We start from the raw sequence: 21,791 nt of genomic DNA on the forward strand, positions 1-21,791 counted from the left end.
TGAACTTCCCAATGATTTTGAAAATGACAATTCACTTTTTATACTATCCAAAACTTCTCATTTTGATTTTATTTTGAATCTTCCTTCTATTTATGTCTCCTGCTCCTCCTCTGAAACTAATTTCCTTAAAGCCATTTTCCTAACTTCCACCAATAAAAGCATCAGTGAAAATGAGTAATTCACGTTGTTGCCCTTGGTGCATGTGCATTGGCAGAGACCAACTGGAAATGTTATTGTGCCTGTTTGGTTTGCCTGTTACTTTCATGCCCTCTCCATTCCTCCCTTGGACCAGTTGCTGATGTTGTAACTAAGTCTAGTCTAAGACATGGCCAACTTTGTGCTCTAAATGTGCTTCCCCTCCCATTGCTCTTTGTAGACATAATGGATAATTTTAGTGAGGATGAAGTAGTGGAAGGACAACCAGAGGAATGTTGAATGGTCACAGCCCAAGTGGAAGATATAATGTTTTTTTCATGAACATTAATGAGCCAAGATGTTTGGCGAAAGTACATTACAAAGACTTCGTGAGAGGACATTATGACTGGACCCTGTGGGTCTTGCTTATATTCATGAGGAATCAGTATTCACACATCCTGACCTTTACACTACACTGGCCCATATTAAGTAGGAGAGTGGATGTCAAACTAATGGCAGAATTTGGGGAAATTTTTCTTTTTCCTTTACAAAAAAGGTAGACAGTGTTTTGAACACAACTTGCCATAGAACATGAAAGTGGAAGAGTTCTGGCTGTTTGAAGAGAAAAAAATATAAATTTATTTATTTGAGTGCTAAAAACTAGACTTCTCTCAGGGGCTTAAAGATAAAAGCCCTGAGAAATGGGAGTGAACTGCAAGATAGTGTTTGTGTAACAAGTACCTCAAACCACAGAAGTCACATGGGCTCTTTCTGCTTTGCTACTTTTGATTACTTGTCAGAGGGTTAGACTTTTAGTTTCCCCCACCCTGCAAGGCCACTCAACCATGTGCTAGCTGGAGTAATCTTTACTCACAATGTCTTTACAAAAGCTCAGGAAACAGAGCAGCAATGGCAATTTCATGGAATACTGTGCTGGTCCAGGGCATAGCTCTTACTCCACACTTACAGGCAATTTTACCATGGATGATGACAACAGAAGGCTTCAAATGCTGGCAGATACTGTGGCTACTTTGCCTCGGGGAAGAAAGCAGGTATGAGTGCTATTTTTAACCTTTTACAGTGTTCTTGTTCTCTTGAGAGCAGAGTGATATATTTGTCTGACTGCATGTTAAAAATGTTATTTCAGATCCTTTGAAATTAGTGGCTCAGAGTATGAGTGAAGAAAGAGGCAAGGAGCCCAGAAAACTCACACTCTAGTCGTTAAGTCTTAATTTAAGATTTAAGACCATAAGAAAACATTTTTAAGGCAAACCTGAAAGAATATTATTTTCTCACTACAAGAGGCATTCTGATAAAATAAAAATCATCAAGCATATCAGCTTGAAGATGGTGTATATTGTAGACACAACCAGTTTGAGAATTATTGCTCCTTTTTCCTATATGTCTCCCATTGGGAAGGAGTCCTTCCTGCCCAGGCTCTCTCCCAGTCTCTAATAGTCATGTCAGTTCATAATCCAGGGAGAAAACATATTTTTTAGTGCAAGTTTTATTGACAACATTTTCTTCAGTTCTGGGCACTAGCATGTACCTCACACTATTGGGAATTAAGACTTTTATTGAATAAATGAGTGCAAGATCTGCCACTTAGTAGCTGTGGAATCTTGAATAAGTCATTTTCTTCTCTAAGATTCAGTTTGCTTTTTTATGAAATGAAGATAATATTAGAACCATCCTGCGGGGCTCTTCTGCGGTGTAAGTGAAGAAATGCATGGTGTTTATCAGAATGACTGATATGCAGTATGTGCTCAATAACTCAGTAATTATGTTATTATTTTAATTTTGATTGCAAAGTATTTCCCTAGAGAGGAAAACTTATTTGGGAAAATCCATGTCCAACTGGATTTATTTTTCAATTTTCAACTTGTAAAACAGAATTAAATGAAAAAATCTCTTCAGATTTTGGTTCGTCAGCTTGCTATAATGTCCCACATACACATCTGAATGCAAAAATATTTAGAATTGTTTTAAAGCATGAATTTTTGCCCTTAAATCTTGCATGCACATTGTATGTTCCTCTTAAGCCTTCTAATTTCAGGATTACAGAGTTATAGCATAGTGGAAGAGTCATGATCTTTTTTTAGTGATGCACATAGTGGATTCTTTGGTATTTTTCAAAAGAGATAAGGGAATAATTTGTTCTGGTTTGGATGATTGATCTTTTTCAATTCCAAAGTGCCTTTATGACATTAAGTTTAATAAAAAAAATATTCCTATCGAGTTTTTTCTGAAAATAAAGCCCCTGTGGGAAGTACCAAAACCTTTATTCACTTTTCAGGTGTATAGCAGTGTAGGGTGTATAAAGATGAGAAAGACAATTTCCTGGCCTTACAGGGTTTATGATTGAGTAGACAGAACAAGTAGGCGTTATACAATATAAAGTAACATACATGCTCTAACCCAAGTACATGTCTTTGAATACAATCTTGAAGGATAGATGTACTGTATATTGAAGGGTATTCCAGAGCAAAGGAATAATTAAAAAGCTGAGGTACAGATCTTGGGGCCCTTAGGGCAGTTTAGGTAATAGTACATAGGTAGACCTGATGAGTGTCTGTGTGGGAGAGGAGAGGAGACCTCAGAGCTGGGCTGCTTTTCATAAGATTTGGACCTGAGGAAATAGTAATCTGACCAGCACCCAGGGAACCAACTGAGCATGACTGAATACAAAGTTTTAGGAACCTTACTCTGGAAACTTGCTTGTTGGTAAGTGGCTAGAGACTAGTGGTGAGGGAGCAATTTTTGCAGTAATTGGAGAAAGAGGAACTGAAGGAATGGAGAAGAGACATAAAGACTTGGCTGTGAAAAGCAGAGAAGAAGAGGGAGCCACATTTGGTTTGAAGCCTGAGTGAAGAAAGCGTGAACTGAAATGAAGCAATCAGGGAGAATATGGGAGAAGATGAAAACAGTTTAGGCATATGAGATACAGATATGTGTGTGTGTGTGTGTAATCTGTATATCTATTTACACATACACACACACTTCCACACCAATTATTTTACTAATATGTTCACATCTTTTGTAGGTCTTTTCTTCTCCCTTCCCTCATATTCTTTCCCATGGTGAGACTCCTCCTATTCAAATGGCTTTTTGTTACTGTTGTGAAATTTACTTAAGGAAAATAAAAAGCAAAACAAAACATTTGTATATGATATATTTGATTCTGTACAATTATCATCAATGAGACTTGATGCAAGTTTATTCCAACCGTTCAGAATTTTCCAAATGGATGTTCATTTGCTTTAACTGGTCTTTAGAGAATAACTATCCATTTGGCACTGACTGAATTGCAGGCAACAAGATCCCTGTGAAGCAATCCCACAAGCAGGTGTTTTCTGCCCACTGTTATTTTCAACCCTTTCAGTGCTGACGTCAACAACTCATACTTCTTGTTATCATTGGCTTTGGTTTCTGCAAAGCTGTATCTGGTTAGCCCGTAGTTTCAGATTAAGCTTCAGAATCATTTGGGTGTTTGCACTCAACATTATTTAAAAATAGATTTCTCTGTGTTTGTATTATCTCAATACCTGTATTTGTAGGAGGTGATATACGCCCAGTGAGGTCTCCTAGTTTTGAACACAGTTTTAGGGAAAAAAATCCCTTCAACGGAAAATGCTGTAGGAAGGAGGTGGTATGAAGTAACGTTATCTTGATGAATGTTGTGATACTAAAAGAGTAGCTATGGGTCTTACACCCATTTTCCCAAGGGCAGTAGGTCACCCTTGGAAAGTAGTTTTCACTGAATGCTCTAGTGAAAAACTGACAAATAGACGGGAAGACTGAATATGCATTCGTGGAACCACACACTGTTTTTCTTTGTTTGGTTTTCTTTGGTTATCAAATTATTACTAAATAGACAACTTCTGAAAGGGTGATTTCAGGTATAAGTCAGATATAGAATATTGTGCTGACTTTGTATGTATTTCTGAGATGGGTTCTGCCCTTCAGGAACTTTTATTTTATTTCTGGCCACACACTCATCCGTCACCAAAATTCCTAAGTGTTCTTGATGATAACAAGATATTTTGATCATTTAATGAATACTTTTAGTAGAAAACTGTTAACTTCATTACAAAAGAATTTGAAAAGTAGTCTCTAATCCATATTGTGGTGTGCTTAGCGAATATATCCAAAAATTTTTCTTGAAAGAGATTCATGAGCCCACAATAAGAATTTCTTGATCTATACATCTGAGTCTCTTTTTCTGTTTTGCATATAGGGTTATTGTTACCACCTTTCTAAATTCCGTATATATGTGTTAGTATACTGTAATGGTCTTTATCTTTCTGGCTTACTTCGCTCTGTATAATGGGCTCCAGTTTCATCCATCTCATTAGAACTGATTCAAATGTATTCTTTTTAATGGCTGAGTAATATTCCATGGTGTAAGTGTACCACAGCTTCCTCATGTGGACTCTGGGAGAAGGCGAGAGTGGGATGTTTCAAGAGAACAGCATTGAAACATGTATATTATCTAGGGTGAAACAGATCACCAGCCCAGGTTGGGTGCATGAGACAAGTGCTCGGGCCTGGTGCACTGGGAAGACCCAGAGGGATCGGGTGGAGAGGGAGGTGGGAGGGGGGACCGGGATGGGGAATACATGTAAATCCATGGTTAATTCATTTCAATGTATGACAAAAACTACTGCAATGATGTAAAGTAATTAGCCTCCAACTAATAAAAATAAATGGAAAAAAAAAGAATTTCTTGAGAAGCTGCAACGTTGTACAGTATTTACATTCCTTAAGAGCACTTATAATTAAGAAATTGAGTTCAGCTCCATTATTTTGTTAATCTTAGAATATTTCTGCAGAACCGTGTTATTCTAAGCCTCCTGACTCAAAAAGGGGAAAAAACCTGTATTCATGGAAGAATTGGGAGGATGAGGTAGGGTACTGGAAAGGGAGCTGAACACATAATTTGTGGACTTTTGAAACAAACAACAAAAACAAAAATATCTCATCTGTGAATAGGTATCTGCCCCCTCCCCCACTCTTGACACTTTCAGGAAATGAGTACACAGCGAGGAGAGGAAGTAGCAGGCTGTTACTTAGCAGCAGAAGTGGCTACAGTATGAAACTACAGGCTCCTCTGCAGGGCTGACTATCTGGCTCTGCTACAGATTTTTCCTATTTTTTGCAAACTGACAGTTGAAATATTTGGTCTTGTTTCCCACTAAAGAAGGACATTGTGAATCATCTCATAGCAACAAAAATTATGTTGCATTTTTTTGGTAAGCTTTCAAATCACCTGACTAAAAACACAAGAGTTGGGATCCTCAGCCCAAACCCCAGGCATCTTTATATTAGAAGCTGAAAAAAAGTGAAAAGCATTAGTTGCTCAGTTGTTTCCGACTCTTTGTGACCCCATGGACTGTAGTCCACCAGGCTCCTCTGTCCATGGAATTATCCAGGCAAGAATACTGGAGTGGGTAGCCATTCCCTTCTCCAGAGGATCTTCCCAACCCAGGGATCAGAGGCTAGCAAGGGGTTAAGGAGCTTTGTCTTCTCAGGAGACATAATTGAATGTGTAGTTTGCAGCCCTGCCAAATTGCTAAACCTAGATTTCTCATATTAGATAATGTGTAATAAAAGACAGCTGTTGCCAGCATATGCTGTTTGTTGCATACCAGTTCCTCATTAAAGAGTTTTGGTGTCATCCCTCCAGCCCTGAGAAAAGACTCGGGTTGGGAGGGCGGTCTAGGGAGCAGACTCCGCTGGTCAGATTCTAGAAGAAGGCTGCTCACTCCAGGGAGAGGCTGCAGACAAAACTCGTTCTAAAGTGTAAAATTTTTGATAAGACCTCAGACATACTTCTTTTCATGTAGACAGATAGTTTGGTCGAACCCTAAGAACATTCCTTTGGTTGAACCCTAAGAACATTCCACATCGCCTGAGTCTGATCAAAAACAGGATCAAAAACAAGTAGGTACTGTGTCTAGATGTGGCATGTGTCAGAGAATTTGATGGTGCCTCATTTATTTAAAAAAATTTTTTTTAACTTAAATGTTAGGTGCCTATGACAGGCTCATTGCTGATCCAGAGTGGAAATTAATTTATAATTTGATTTAGTCTGATTTTTTTCTTTTTCTCACTGAACCTGAGTCAGTCCACAAGAACTGAGTTTCTTCTATGCATCTCATGTTGTGCTAGGTAGAAAATTCCATTTTAATCTAGTCAATTAGCTAGAGTAGAACTGTTAGCCTAAGAGAGGTGGGGAAATTTCCTTTTCTACAGACATCTTGGATTTGTCTTGTGGACTTAATTTTGTATTTGAATCTATATAGAATGATTTTTTTTTTTTTTTAATTTAGAAGGCAGGTTAATGGAGGATGAGATGAAATCTTGAGATTCTCATCAATGCTATGATTATTTGCTTAGCAAATGTGTATTTAAAATTGATGAGGAAAAATTCTCAAAACTTTAAGAATTCATTAATTCCTGCTAAATGAATGAAAATGAACTATTCATTCATTTAGCAGTTGTGTATTTAATGTCAGGTGTCTATGATAGGCTCATTGTTGATCCAGAGTGGAAACTAATTCATAATTTGATTTAGTCTGATTTTTTTCTTTGTTTCACTGATGACCCATGTCAGTCCACAAGAGCTGAGTATCTGCTCTGCATCTCATATTGTTCTAGGCAGATATTTCCATTTTAATCATGTCAATTAGCTAGAGTTTGACTGATTTTGTTTTCTATTAGTCCTTTTGCTATGGTTCTTGCTGTTTTAGAAGTCAGTTTTTCTTTTAATCCTTGTTTGTTTTCTTTCATTAAAATTTTATTTTATATTTTTAAAAGTCTACCCTTGAGCTTTTCCTATGAATATTTAATTTAATGGACAGAGTTGAAGACTCATATAAATCTTTGCATCTCCCACTACCACTTACTTGCTTGTATTGTTATTTAGTAGTTTACTTTTGTTTTTCTGTTTAGCTGTTTATATGGTTCCATTCTATTCCAAACCCTGTGCTAGGTGTTGGGGTAGAAATAAAATGAATACATCCCTCAAGAGGCCCAAAGGCTACAAGTAATTATGAACAGAAGTGAGGTGTTTAGTCCCATCTGCCCTTCATATAAGTACACATATATGCTTCCACATATATAAATATATGCATAATCTGATGAGTATTGATAGCAAGAGTAATATTTTTAAATATAAAGGCTAGTTATGATTTATAGATAGCATGATATGACCTACCTAAGTACTTTACATCCAAAATAAGGATAAAAGCCAAGCAAATGGAAATAATGAAAATAAAAAAATATGAGTATCGTATAGTTGAGAGGTTGAGAATGCTTGGGCATATCAAGTTTATTGCTCTCTCTTCCACAAGAAGGCAGCCCACTGCATAGCTGAATGGTCCCCACCCTTGTTAATGGCACTTATCAGGACAAAATCAGGCTGAAACAAACCATACAAACTGTAATAGGCCTTCCGCAGTTAGTCCTTATAAATTAAAAATAGATTGTCGTTCACTCGCTAAGTCGTGTCTGATTCTTTTTGTGACCCCATGGATGGCAGCATGCCAGGCTTCCCTGTCCTTCACTGTCTCCTGGAGTTTGCTCTGATTCATGTCCATTGAGTCAGTGTTGCTATCTAACTGTATCATCCTCTGCTCCCCTCTTCTCCTTTTGCCTTCAATCTTTCCCACCATTAGGGTCTTCTTTTAAGCAAATATAGAGAAGTGTGTTTTTTTTTTTTTCTTTTCAGTTCTGAGCCTTCTCTTGCTGTAGTCTTCAAGAGGATATAAATGATTTGCAGTCCAGAGCTAATAAAAGAGGAAAGTATAATAAACTTATTATTATTGTAGGAAGACGTCAGTTTTTCATTGGGTTAACAATACTGACCAGTGGCCAAATTCTGAACTCTGAACCATTCAAGAAAAGTTGTGAGAATGCTGGCATTTTGTACTTGGTAATTCAAATTCCTTACAGTGATGTAGCTTCTCTAACAAATGCCTTAATGAAGATTTCATTTGTGTATTAATTTCTTCTGCATACTTTTCTCCTTTTGGCTGTTATCTTCTACTTTACTTTTATTTGTTTGGACTCTTGCATTACCTCCTGATATTTTCTGTAGTCACTGATATATAAGAAGCATAATAGGCTGCCACTTAAATAAACACCTTGGACTAACCAGTAGCATGAACTTCTGTTTTGGAACCCTGGACCAACACTTGAGAAAGAGCTGATTAACATTTGTTAATGCCTAAGCAAAGAACCAACACAAAACACACAAAACTCACTATAATTACCTTAAAAAAAAAAGATGACTCCTTTCAGCAACTTTTCCTTTATTTATAATGATAGACTGTATCCTAGAAGCTTATCTCTAAATGATCTCTTCCCAAAACATGCAGAGGAGTAAAGTGAAAGTGTTAGTTGCTCAGTCCTGTCTGACTCTTTGCAACCCCGTGGACTATAGCCTGCCAGGCTCATCTCCAGGGAAGAATACCAGAGTGGGCTGTCATTCTCATCTCCAGGGGATCTTCCCGACCCAGGGATCAAACCCCGGTCTCCCACATTGCAGGCAGATTCTTTACCATCTGAACCACCAGGGAAGCAAAAGTTATGTCATCTACAACATTTATGCCATTCTGAAGTTCCTTTCCTTTCTGGGCTGAAATCTCACTGTACTCTTTTAAAATGATTGCAAAAATAAATCATAAAAGTAATTGAGGTTTTGAGTCCCTCATTTTACCCAAATTATGCTTCTAGGTATTAGATGATTTTATCCTTCTAAAAACAGTAACATATTGAACTATTACAATAAACAGTCATTTCAACAGCATCTCCCCAAACTATCAACTATTTGGGTTTTATATGCCATTCTATGGGTGTTATTTTTTCTTTGGATTTCAGTGTGATTATAAACTGTTGTGGTTAAACTTTCAGAGGCTATTTTAGACACAGATTAGATATGAAGTTCTTTTTGGAAGCTTTGGAATTTTGCCACATTACATTAACTCTTGCCATAGGGTGTTATTATCAAAGCCTCTTTTAATCTTTCTGATGAAATACCTGAATGGTTCCTTTCCCAGCTCTCCTTTTCTATCACTGGAGAATGGAAATCACTGCCTTTCTGTAACAATTTCCCAGGAGTGGGGCCAAAGAAGAGTCCTTTGTGATTTAGAACATTTTACAGATATGTCTTAAGGATCTTTCAATAACTGTGTACTTGTATTTTTCAGCTTGCTCTGACAAGATCGAGTTCTGTGGGTGACTTTTCCTGGTCTCAAAGGTAAAGAATTTCATTTATTTTTTGGTGTCTCACCAAGATGTTTAGGAACACAGCTTTCCAGGCTGTTGATATCTCATACACACACACACACACACACACACACACAGTCATATATATTACAATTTATACAAACATCAGCTATTTTTTATTGACAGTTATTTTTAATGATAGGTATGTGCCAAATGTGATACTTTGATCTTCATTCCTAGCTTTTTTTTTGTTTTTAACAGAAAGCTTGTTACTGTGGAAAAACAAGATAATGGAACATTTGGATTTGAAATTCAGGTGGGCAATTTTCAAATTTTCCAGACTTTTAATTAAGAAAGTGGCACTGGCAATGCCATGATATTTACAAAGAAAGAATGAAGTCGGGCTTAGGGATTGATAGAGGCTGTGACTTGTGCTCTGTGTGTGACTGTTTTTGGTAGTTTTTCAGTGTGTTGGGTACCATCAAGGAAAGAAAACATTCAAGCAGATAAAATAATCACCCTGAGATTTACTCAACTTCTTGTTTCTCTTTGCTTTATTCTTCTCGTCGGTCTGAGACTGATCAGAAACTCTTGCTGTCAGTCAGCTCATAAATAAGAGAATGACATGCTCTTTATAGGTGAATCTTATATATTTGCATTAGTGATGGGTTTTGCATAATAATTTCTTATACTGTGCATCATATTTTGTCTACACTTGAGTATTCAGAGATACTTGAAAGAAATGCATTTGTGTATATGGACTGCATCTATTCATTTATAGTTACTATGACATTTGAAAATACTGAAGCTTTCATATTGGACTTTATGAGAAGTTTGTACTCTTCCTTGGTGATAACATTTTATAACTATTATTTGAAAATACTTAAGACTATTTGGCTCTATGCGTGTATTGCCTCATGCTGTTGGAAATTTTAAGTCTTTATGAATTTCTATTTAATCGCCTAAGAATTTAATTTCTTATTTGCTGTCTGCTTCTTCATGGCTATATTTGTAAATATAATGCATTAGGTCAAACAAAGGCTTGTCTAATTAAGCACAACAGAAATAGTTTAAGTATTACTGTGTTCTTTTTCCATTACACTTTTGCATTTCTTTTAGAAGCATTCTGCATAATCATATCCTCATGCCAAACATCAGTTTTTATATCTTAACTTTGGTGCTGGCTTCAGAAAACTTTGGTGACTAATTATCAGCGCAACAATTGGCAACTCAGTGTGTTTTAAGATTAGGAACAGGAAGCTGCTCTATAAGACGCATTTTAATAATAAACAAAATGGAACTTTAGCTGCAATGAGCAGGGAGAAGGCTCTCAGAGAAAAGAAGAGACCTTCTCCTATCTGAATTCTACTTTTGAATTTGGTGAAATCTCTAATTTTTTCATTGGGCTTCAGAAGCATAGTACTCTCTCTTATTCTTCATTGTCATGAAACACTCCCTATTCTGTATTGTAGAGACACTGTGCTTTTTGTGACCACTTCTTTTCAAATGAGAATTATGCCCAAGGATGTGCAGTGATTGCTACTGAAAACAGGAACAGACTACTCATTTATCCTTACTTAATGTGACCAAGGAGACTCTCTTCTCATCTTTCTGTAGACATATCACTGCTTCCCCCACATTTCTCCTTCATACCATAAACACTACATGGAGCAAGAAAAAAAACTGTCATTAGTAGACAGCAGATTATAGTGGCCTGAACCTTTGTGGATTTACATGAATGACGGCTTCACCTCTGGACTGTAGCATGTTATTTTAGTGATGCGAGGGTCCATTCCTCTGCAAATTCCCTATGGGTGTATGCTTCCCATTACTAGCTCTATGCATTACCTATTACCTAGTACTCACAAGGTTTATAGTGATTGTCAAATAGGGGGCATGCCCTGAGAACATTTTAAAGGCCAAGTAGAACCTCATATACCCTTATTGTGCCTCCAGGACAAGTATTTGAGTCCTGGTCAGTGAGGCACAGGGCATGCTGGGAGAGAACAAGTCCAAGTCCTCTGGTTTCCATGGATGTTAGCGTTTTGCTGATATGGAGAGTAATGTAGCAAGACCAGAACACAGACCTTAGATTCATTTACAACTGAATTTGTGTTCTTTCAGTGCTACTTTAGTAGGCTCTTAGGCATTTCAAATGAGATAACATATGTGAAGTACTTAGTAATGTGCCTGGTTCCAATAGAAGGTCAGCAAATGACAAGGTAGAATCAAGGCTATTGGGCATGAGAAAGTAGTGTACTTTTGTGTCTCTAGGAAATGACTGAACAAAAGAAAAATATCCAACTGATTAGTTCTTTCTAAAGCTTTGGGACCTCTGCCTATCTCTAACCACAAATTTTACGCCTGTGGCAAACATATACGCAAGTGCATGCTACATTAATTAATGTTTCCCCTTCACTGTACTTATTTTGCTTCCTGGACATGGAGCGTAAATTCTCACTGCTAATGAGAATCATTATAACAGCGGTTTCCCAAAGGAAGTTCTCTTATAGCTTTGGTTCATGTGTTGCATGAACCAGACCATGCTTCATTTCTGGAAGGGCCTGGGTGGTGGCAAAAAATTCCCTGGCAAAAATAAATTTGTTAAAGGAATCTCTGATATTGATGGAAAGTCAATTCAGTTCAGTTTAGTTCAGTTCAGTCGCCCAGTCATGTTCGACTCTTTGTGACTCCATAAACTGCAGCATGTCAGGCCTCCCTGTCCATCACCAACTCCTGGAGCTTGCTCAAACTCATGTCCATCGAGTCAGTGATGCCATCCAACCATCTCATCCTCTGTTGTCCCCTTGTCCTCCTGCCTTCAATCTTTCCTAACATCAGGGTCTTGAAAGTAGATTACATGATCTCTAAAAGTCTCATCTGCCTTTAAGATATGGGGTTTCTAAAAGCCATTCAAAGTGAATATAATTCCCTTCAAGGTTAACAAAGTCAAGTTTCTAGAAGTTTTTTGCATTGATTGACTTCTGGTTCTGCTGGTTCTGGAAATTGTATGTCTAAAATATAAAGGAATAGACATCGGACATTAGTTTTTCCACAAGGACTCAGTACTGGAATGTTTAATTTTAGGAAACAGATATTAGGAAGACCTACTCAACTCAGAATGCTGATATTGACTCTAAATGGAACTAGGCCTCATAACTTAAATATGTGAAAAAGAAGAATATAGATCACTGGGCCACTCTATTCATCAAACACTGATGCTGTGTTCTTGGCACAAATCGAAAGGAAAAACAAAACCAAGTTGCTTTTGCCAAATTGAGACAAGAGGTGAAGCATAACTTTTTCTCTTTTAGTCGAGTGGCTAATGAATTGGTGAGTATTCAGGGCAGGTGTACCAACGAGCATTCAGGAATGAAGATAATTGAGTCAATTATAATGCTTTCGAATTAATGAAGGGCAGATTGTCATTATTTGCAGAACTCTGATTTAATATAATTATTGTTGGCATATCTCCCTTGCTGAATGTGTAATGTTTCATATGCTCCTGTAATGAGTACTTTAGCTTGGGAGAACCACATAGAGATTTTTCTCTCTGCTCTTGGCTACTGTTGTTTTATCCTACTGGGGAAATAGAAACTGAATTTTTCTTGTTAAATATATAATAGCATCAAGTGGTCTCTTAGGCATGAAAGTCTTAAATCTTAAACCAGTCTTACACTACTTGCTTTCTTAAGCCAGATGTGTTTCCTTTCAACATTTATTTATTTATTGTTTGGTTGTGCTGGTTCTTTGTTGCCGTGTTGCTTTTCTCTAGTTGTAGTGAGTGGGGACTACTCTCCAGTCGCAGTGAGTGGGCTTCTCATTGCAGTGGCTTCTCTTTTAAAAAAGCACAGGCTCTAGAGCGTGTGGGCTTCAGTAGTTGTGACTCACAGGCTCAGTAGTTGTGGCACATGGGCTTCGTTGCCCCCTGGCATGCGGGTACTGGACCAGGGATCCAAGATTGTGTCTCCTGCATTGGCAGGCATGTTCTTTACCACTGAGCCATCAGGGAAGCCCTAGATGTTTTTTTTTTTTTTTTTTTTAAATGAATGGGGTCAGCTACAGAATGTGTGGAAGTGTCAGATTGGTTCTTAGATTCAGTTTATACTCAGAAAAGCTTCCCAAATTGTTATTTGTACTTATGTTATGTAAGGTAATTGATACTGCTTAATTTTTTTGACAAATAGATTTTTGAGTTTTTTTAATAGTAATTATGTATCTTTCTCATTTTACAGACTTACAGGCTCTCAAACCAGAACACCTGCTCCGCAGACATATGCACCCTGATCTGCAAAATCCAGGAGGACAGCCCAGCACACTGTGCTGGCCTGCAAGCTGGTAAGTCAGAACTATGCTCATGTTTGGGATTATTTAAATAGCAAGAAATGTTTGTTTTTTTTTGCTGGTGAAGGTCAGGATGTGATTGTTGCTTTGAATTTCCTCAACTCCTTTATGTTGCCAAGGTTTGGGGCTTGTGTGTTTTGTTTCATTTGTGGGTCAGGAAAGATTATTTAACCAACCATTTTAACACTTGTTTTTCTTGGCATCTCCCAGGTGATGTCCTTGCAAACATCAATGGTGTGAGCACAGAAGGCTTTACCCACAAACAAGTTGTTGACCTGATCAGATCGTCAGGAAACCTGTTAACGTAACTATCTGGCTGCTTCCTATGGGGCTTAAAAAGTTGTTACGGTCTCTCATAATGCCTGTCGAGTGAATGAATAGGCTTTTTGTTCAGGATCACAAGAAGGGAGGCAGCGAGCCATAGCTTGGGGACTGGGTACAGACATTTCTATCAGTTCCTTTTGTTTCTCAAGGTTTCCTTAAACTTGAACATGTTGTCAACATCTGAAGTCAGAGGGCATCAGTAGCCCAAACGTCTGCGTGGGAAGGATAACATTTAAAAAATTTTTTTGATTCAAATTCAATTAAACTGGCCCACGTTCTCTTTAGACAGAGAGGAATGGATCCAGTTTCCGTGGTTGACATAATCCTGTGGTTAGAGCAAATGAAAGTTCAAAAGGGCTGAGCTTTTTCTTCTTGTACCACCAGCCAGTTGTTTTTCTCTCCTAGTGTTCTGTCTGAAAGAAGAGTCTGCTCAGCCCTCCTGCCCTGCAACACATACACTGACTCTGCTACTATTCCCGATTTACTAATGGGATGTGCATTTCCCCAATAGAGATTCAACTGATGTTTCCACCCTTAGACCCTAATAAGACAAAGATGGAATTCACCCATTCATTAAAATAATATTTATTGAGCAAATACTATATTTCCAGCTCTGTGACAGGCTCAAGGAGACAAAGACTCTTCTATTGCTTTATTAATTATGGAAAGAGATAGGTAAGAAAAGCCCACAAAAATAAGTAACTTTGATATTTAAATTATGATAACTTTTATGGAGAAAGTAGAAAAAGGAATGGGATAAAACACTGAGGGAGAGGGCTGCATTTTTAGTTTAAGTGTTAAAAGTGGTCCTTTCTGAGAAGGTGAATTTTGAGCTGAGAGTGAAATGATGAGAAGGGATGGTTTGATGAACTCCTGGTGAGAACATTTCAGGTGAAAAAGAGAGGTTTGAGTTATCAAAGTAGGCGTGGTGTGTTCAAGGGATAGAGAGATAGCCAGTATAATTAATTGGTGGCTGGTGAATTAAGAATACAGTAAGAAATGAAGACAGAGTGTTCTCTAGGACGCAAAGCATGGGTCTCACCAGTCAGGTTTAATAGTTTAGAATTAATTCTGATTATCTTTTATTCTTTATAGTCATCTCGTGAAGTTGATTTTATTCCTATTTATAAACGAAGTGACTCAGGCTGAAACGAGGTTTAGTTAAAACCAACCACCTAGTAAGTGCCCGCACTGGGATCTGACCATCTGCTCTGGATGCCAGGATCCTTTCTCGAGCTATCCCACAGCTGTTCATTGCAAGCTGCCAATAAAAAAATTCCCTGGACACTCTTTTGTGATTCTAGTCTAAAACTTCAAAGGATGCTTTTTTTTGGGGGGGGGGTTGTGTGAGAGTAATTTCAAAAGATGACTTGTGGTGGAAGAGGACTGTGTCCAACTCTATGGTTCCTATGAGTTCAGGATAAAGGATGAGGGCCACTCTAGCTCCAGAGAAATTTCAATCTATGAGGCAGGAACATGTTCAAAGGAACATGCTGGTGGTTAGAATCAGAAACCTGTATTCCAAATGGGTGAAGTGGGCAGACCTCAGTTGTATACTTAAAGAGTAGTGGGTGGAGACAAGTGGAAATCCAGAGGTCAGGGAAATGAGAGACAATTTGTACAAATACTGAAGACAGTGGCCAATCTATGCCTACAGTTCTTCCCACAGATATCTGTTGCTTGGGTTGATCAGATCAACAGTAAGGTACCAAACAGATTCACATGGATCCTCCCTATCATCTAGAGTCAGGAGCCTATAATGAGAAAGCTGATGTGTTGGCTTGCTATCATCTCATTGTCTTGGGTATAGTGCTATTGGAAACAGCATTATATCCAATAGACTGCATTTAATAATATTATTTTACCTTGACAAATTTCTTGCGCCTTTATAGAGTTACAGCTTATTTATCAGAATGAGTTTGAAACAATCCTTAAAAAGATGCTTAGTTTTGTAACTCATATGTCGTATTTATCTTATTCAGAATGATGCTTTAGTAGTCAAAATAAAGGCTTCTAACTTGAGCCCACAAAACAAATAAATCACTCAGGATAGAACAAGTCTCTTTATTTTCAGAAAGGCGTTTGGTATAGGGAGAAAGAACACCATTAAATTGATAATTCTAGGATTAAAGTTTGTACACTTAAAAGTTTTGAGATGAGTCATTTGAGAGTTAATATCTCAGTAGTTCTGATCTCATTTGTTCTAGTTCTAAGGTTCAGGCAATTTACAGAGGTAAAATTTTCTAGAATCTTAAGGAAGAAAAGATTTTCCCATTTTAAGAAGTAGTGTTTTGATTTCATTGTTTGAAAGTCCCTAATGCGAGTTTTCAATTGCTGTATTCCTCACGCTTAGCACGATGTCTAGAGTCTGGCTCATAGTAGATGCCCAATGAATATTCACCAAATGAGAGGTGGTTCAGCCAGACCACACAACACATTCTAGTAGAGAACACTAGAGTGGCTTCTATAAAATGATCTACAGTTTACAAATAAACCAGAGTCTTTTCTTCTAGTCACTCTCTCAAAGGGTGTATTTTTTTTTTTTTCCTATATTCTTTCTTTGAATGTTGTCAGAAGGTTTGGCTTAGGTCCAGATACTTGAAGTGCCTTGAGAATGGTGACATTTATGTTCCTTTTGAGGACAGTCTGTGCTCAAAGTGTAGTACTCTGTAAGGGATGGTGCTTGTTTGAGAGAATCACTCATGTTATTTCCCCCCCCCCCTCCTTTTTTTCTTAAAACAGGATAGAGACTCTTAATGGAACAATGATTCTCAAAAGAACAGAGCTTGAGGCAAAGCTGCAAGTTTTAAAGGTAATTTAATTTAATACAGTGAGGCAAATTTTTCATCCTTGAATGTGTGAGTGGAAGAATAAAGATCTATTTGAAGAATTGAGATAGCCCTTGAAGATGAAATGTCGTGATGAGTCTAAACTGCTGAATTATCAAGAGCCATACAATTACCTTTGCAGGAATATTAAATTCTACAAACCAGGGCAAATCACTTCCTTCCTTCCTCCTTCTGTCTATGGGGCTCAGAAAGGCAACAGGAAAGCACATCACCTGAAGAAGTTTTCACTAATGCACCTGTGATCTCTCTTGATTTACATTCTGTTTGGGAAAAAACAAAGATGGAGGAGCTGTCAATTTTCCTAAGTGCTGTATGTGTGTGCAGGAAGGCCTAGGATTTTTGTTTTCTGTTGTCCTTCCATTTTGCCTCCTTCTTACTACAAAGATCAAGTTGCTCTACTCCTGTGGATGTCCTTGAATCTACTTTTGCTGGTAAATACACTGTCAGCTTTTGAGAAGAAATTGAAGTTTTCAGGAGATACTGCACAATGCAGGATGTTCAGTGAAAATTCTCTGGGCTCTTTGAGGGCCTTAAAAATCTCAGTTTCCTAGAATGAGGAAGTTCTGGCAGGCCATGAAATCTAGGTCCTCACTCATGTGCATCTTAATTATTTGGCCCAAGAGGGTAGAGTTACCATATTTCTGTTTTATCTTGTATTCCTCCTTTCTCCCACATCTGATTTATCAGCAAGCCCTGTTTTCTTCTTTGTCAACATTAGTTTTATATTCTTGTCATTTTGCTTATCCCTCTGATCTTTTGAATCAATTTATAAAATTCCTTGAAAAAAATATCCTCTGTTAGATTGTGATAAGAACTGAATTGTCTTTATAGAATAAATAAGATCAATGAACATTTTTATGATTTTTGCTTTCCTTACTTCAAACACAGGGTCTGTGTCTTTCCATTCAAGTCTTGTATGTACTTCAAAAACATTCTGTATTTTCTTCATCCATTTTATATTTACACTGATTATACATTATATATAATGTACATTACATATACACTGATAGATTTATTCCTATATAATAAATAAATTTAAATTGTAGTTTTAATTAATAAATATAATTATTTCTAAATTTTTCTTGCTGTAATTAATGTGGTCTTTTAACTTTTCAAATGCTTATTGCTATTGATATTTATGTAAAGTTTTAGATCCAAGAGTCTTGCTGAACTCCCTTTATTCTAGCTATATGTTTGCAGATTCCCTTGGATTTTTTATGTAAACATATTATCTGCACATAATAAAAGTTTGCCCCTTTACTCCCAATTGTTCAACTAGTTTATTTTTTTCTTCTCTTATAATATTGGTTAGGACCTTCAGGATATTGCAAATAGTAAGTGTTAGTTTTCAAGTTAAAAGAAGTGTCTCTAACATTTTATCATTAAAGTTTTGTAAGGAGTAAATAGCTCATCATATTATTTTTAGGTTTTTTAAAACTGTCAAAAGTTAATTTGCTTCTGCAGAAGAGAGTCTTAGTGAAAATCTTTTTTGAAAAAGTAAAACTGGCTGTTTCAGCCTTTTGTAAAAAAAAAAAGAAAGAAATGTAGAATACAACCTAGTAATAGTATTTAAAACATAGGTGAAAAATAGGTTTATGTTTCACGGAATAAAGAACTCTCTTGGATGACACATATTTGCAGGTTTATAAGCATTTTCTGTGCTTTGAACATTTTCTTTTAAAGTTTTAATATACATACTTTATTATTTTTCTAACCTAGAACATTTTCAACACCTCCATCCTCTCCCAGAACATCACGAATCTTAACGTCTTAAACGTCCATTTAAGACTCCATCTTCTTTATTATTGCTTACTTTAGAAAATTCTATCAATTTTTAAAGTAAAAAAGACAGGTTTTTCTTCCTCACAGCTGGTAATGAGCAAGTATACCAACCTGTGAACTGATGGGCTTGCCCCGTTTCTTATATTCTGTTCTTTAGTTTTGGGTTTACTTTCCTTCTTGCCATAGTGTTTCTTTTAGTGAGGGTGGGTGGGTCTTTATTGAAAAATATTTATTTCACTGCTGCTATTGAAAGAGTTTTATAGGTAATTGGATTATTCTAAGCTGATGTTTTGTCTCCTTAGCACTTTGATTGTATAGTTTTTTGATATTTTGTTTATGAGTGCTCTCCTAATTGTTTATCTTTTGTAGGTAATTTGCATTTTCTATATTTTCTTCTAAAAGTTTAAAGTGTTTTTTTTTGAATATCGAAGGCTTGAATTCACTTAAAATTAATTTTTTATGTAGTATAAGATAGGATTCCAATTTTATTTTATTTTTTCTCTTTGGAAACTCAGTTCTCCCAGTACCATTTATTTTATACAGTCTTTCCTTTTCCCCAGTGGATCTGAAATGAAACTTCAGTTTTTACACTAGTTCCATATATGAATGAATCTTATAGGCTTCTAATTCTGATCCATTGATTAATTTGTTTCTCTCAGACTCAGCTATTCTACCTCTTAATAAATATTGATGTCTGATTGGGCAAGATTTTTAGGTTATTCCTGGCCCTTTAATTGTGCACATTTTAGAATCAGATTGTCAAATTCTATAATTTTGGAGTTTTGATAGGTATCATGGTTTTATATAGATCAATTTGAGGAACCTGATATCTGTATGCTATTGAGCTTTCTTACTGACAAGACTATCTCACTAGATAATTTTAAATTATTTTTTGTATTTCAATAAGGTCCTATATTTTTATGCAGATACACCTTATGCATCTTTTATTAGATTTATTCCCTTTTAAAATGATTTTTCTTCTTATATAGTTACTTTATTAAAAATATTGTTTTGAAGTTCATTCATAGATGTGTGAAATAAATTTTTCTATGCTGTTATTATACTCAAACACTTTGCCAGACTATATAATTTCTAATTATCTATAGATTATTTTGAGTTTCTCATGAAGATAGTAACTATCTATTAGGAATGATATTCAGCTCTTATTTTGCTATATTGGGTAAGGTCTACAATACAATGATGAATAGAAACTAAACTAGTAGGCATCCTAACTTTGCTCTTGACCATAAAGGGAGTTCTTTTGACTCTTTCTTACCTCTAGGGATATACTTTTCATGTTAAGAAGGCTCCCTTCTATACCAAGTTTGCTAGTCGTTTTTACAGTGCTTGTGTATTATCTTATATCAGGTACATTTTTTTTCTGTAAGTGTTGAGATGGTCTCATTTATTTTTAAAAATCTGTCAGTTTGGTGAATAACATTTAAAGATTTCTAATGTAAAAACACCCTTGCATTTCTATAATATATCCATAATTTACATAATTATAATAAGTATAACATAATTATGTAAATTGTTGTCATAATTTATACTTTTTATATACTTGTAGATTTGGCCTGCTGACATTTTCTTTAGAATTGTTGAAGGTAACTTCATTTTACAGATAGAACGGCCTGTAATTTTCTTCTCTCAGACTACCTTTTTTTTTAATCTTCTTTTTTAGTTTTGGTATCGAATTTACTAGGCTCTTAGTATGAGCTGAGGAATCTCTTCCCCTTTTTGTCCTCTGGCAGAATTCTTGTAACACTATCTGAATCACCTGGACTTGGGGCTCTTTTTGATGTGAATACTCCTAAACTCGGTTTTGGTTTCTTTATAAGACTGCTCAAGGTTTCTGCTTTTGTTTGTTTGTTTTTTTGCTTGAGCCAGCTTTATTCAATGATGTTTTTGCTAGTAAAGTTTTGAAATTTTCAAATTTATTGCACGAAATTGATAATAAACATTCTATTTTCATCTTTTTCTTTTCTAACAAGCTGTGCTTATGTCCCCATTTTCATTTGTACTATTTTTTCTGTCTTTTTTTTTCTTGGTAATTCTCTCTAGATGATTTCCCATTTGGAGATCTTTTCAAAGCTCAGTATTTCAATTTTGGTCAATTATTCATCTTTTTCCTGGTTGTTTTTAAGGTGTTCTTTTGTCTTTACTGATCTAGTTTCACCACAGTCTGATTAGGCCTGGATTCATTTCTAAATTTATCCTGCTGGGAACTTGCAGTGTCCTCAGTTTTTGTGACTTTCTTCGGTTTGGGGTAATTATCAGCTTGACCTCTGTGAATATACCTTCCTCATCATTCCCTGGATAATCTGAAACTCCTGCTAGGCACATTTCAGAGTCTTTTGATTTACCTTCCATGCTTCTTAACCACCCTTTCAGATTTTGTATCACAATATGTTCTTGTTTAATTTTTTAATTGAAGTAAAATTGATTTACAATTATGTTAGTTTCAGGCATACAGCAGTGATTCACTCATACATATATATGTGTATGTATCTACTGTATCTACATTTTTTTCAATTCTTTTCATCGTTATGTTATTTTTCAATTCCTGCATATTATCCTTAGTAATGTTGTCTGTGTTCTGTATAGAATGTGTTCTTTCTGTTGAGTTTTAAAAATTAATTTTTTATTTTCAAATAGTTCATTTTCATGCCTATCTTTTCTTTTCTTCCTTTGTTTCAAATTTCTTGTTCTTAGGAACATGACATTTCTCTCTCAGAGGATTGAAAATACTCTTTATTTTAGCCTTTGAACACTTTTCTATTTTTATTTTGTTTGGAGGGAATTCATGTACTGATTATCAGTGTCGTTGTCTTTCTTATCATTAAACTTCCGTGGCGTTCTGGAGTGTGGATTGCCTGCTTCCCTTGGCCTCTCGGTGAAACTCAGTGTGAATTGGGCAGTGGCCTCTGCAACTCAAGACCTCCAGCACAGAGCCAGGCCTGGCAGCTCGGATGCCTTCCCCGGGGGCCCGTGTGCAGCTTGGGTCGTGAGGCTGCATTCATGTGCTTCTGCCCCTGTGGGTACAAGCTTTCCATGAGCTATAGTCACCCTTAGCAGCTTTGTTCAGCCTCCTTTTCCTGGTGGTAGAGCTTAACCAAGGGTCTGCTC

The 21,791-nt window shown here is 36.4% G+C and overlaps 1 protein-coding gene across 2 annotated transcripts in view; it reads left to right on the plus strand.

Annotated features, from left to right (window-relative positions):
- The window catches only part of CYTIP (cytohesin 1 interacting protein), a 77,081-nt gene that overhangs the window by 45,639 nt on the left and 9,651 nt on the right, over positions 1-21,791 (plus strand). Inside the window, exons 1-6 of one of the 2 annotated variants that reach the window (XM_020910456.2) lie at positions 940-1,187; positions 9,348-9,397; positions 9,628-9,682; positions 13,602-13,704; positions 13,921-14,014; positions 16,777-16,846. In XM_020910456.2, coding sequence (XP_020766115.2) covers positions 1,011-1,187; positions 9,348-9,397; positions 9,628-9,682; positions 13,602-13,704; positions 13,921-14,014; positions 16,777-16,846 — 549 coding nt within the window. In that variant the 5' untranslated portion in view covers positions 940-1,010. Of the gene's footprint in view, positions 1-939; positions 1,188-9,347; positions 9,398-9,627; positions 9,683-13,601; positions 13,705-13,920; positions 14,015-16,776; positions 16,847-21,791 lie in introns of those variants that run through there. The other variant, XM_020910457.2, reaches the window with a different exon arrangement.

Source organism: Odocoileus virginianus, chromosome 13 (genome assembly GCF_023699985.2).
Source record: "Odocoileus virginianus isolate 20LAN1187 ecotype Illinois chromosome 13, Ovbor_1.2, whole genome shotgun sequence".
NCBI lineage: Eukaryota > Metazoa > Chordata > Mammalia > Artiodactyla > Cervidae > Odocoileus > Odocoileus virginianus.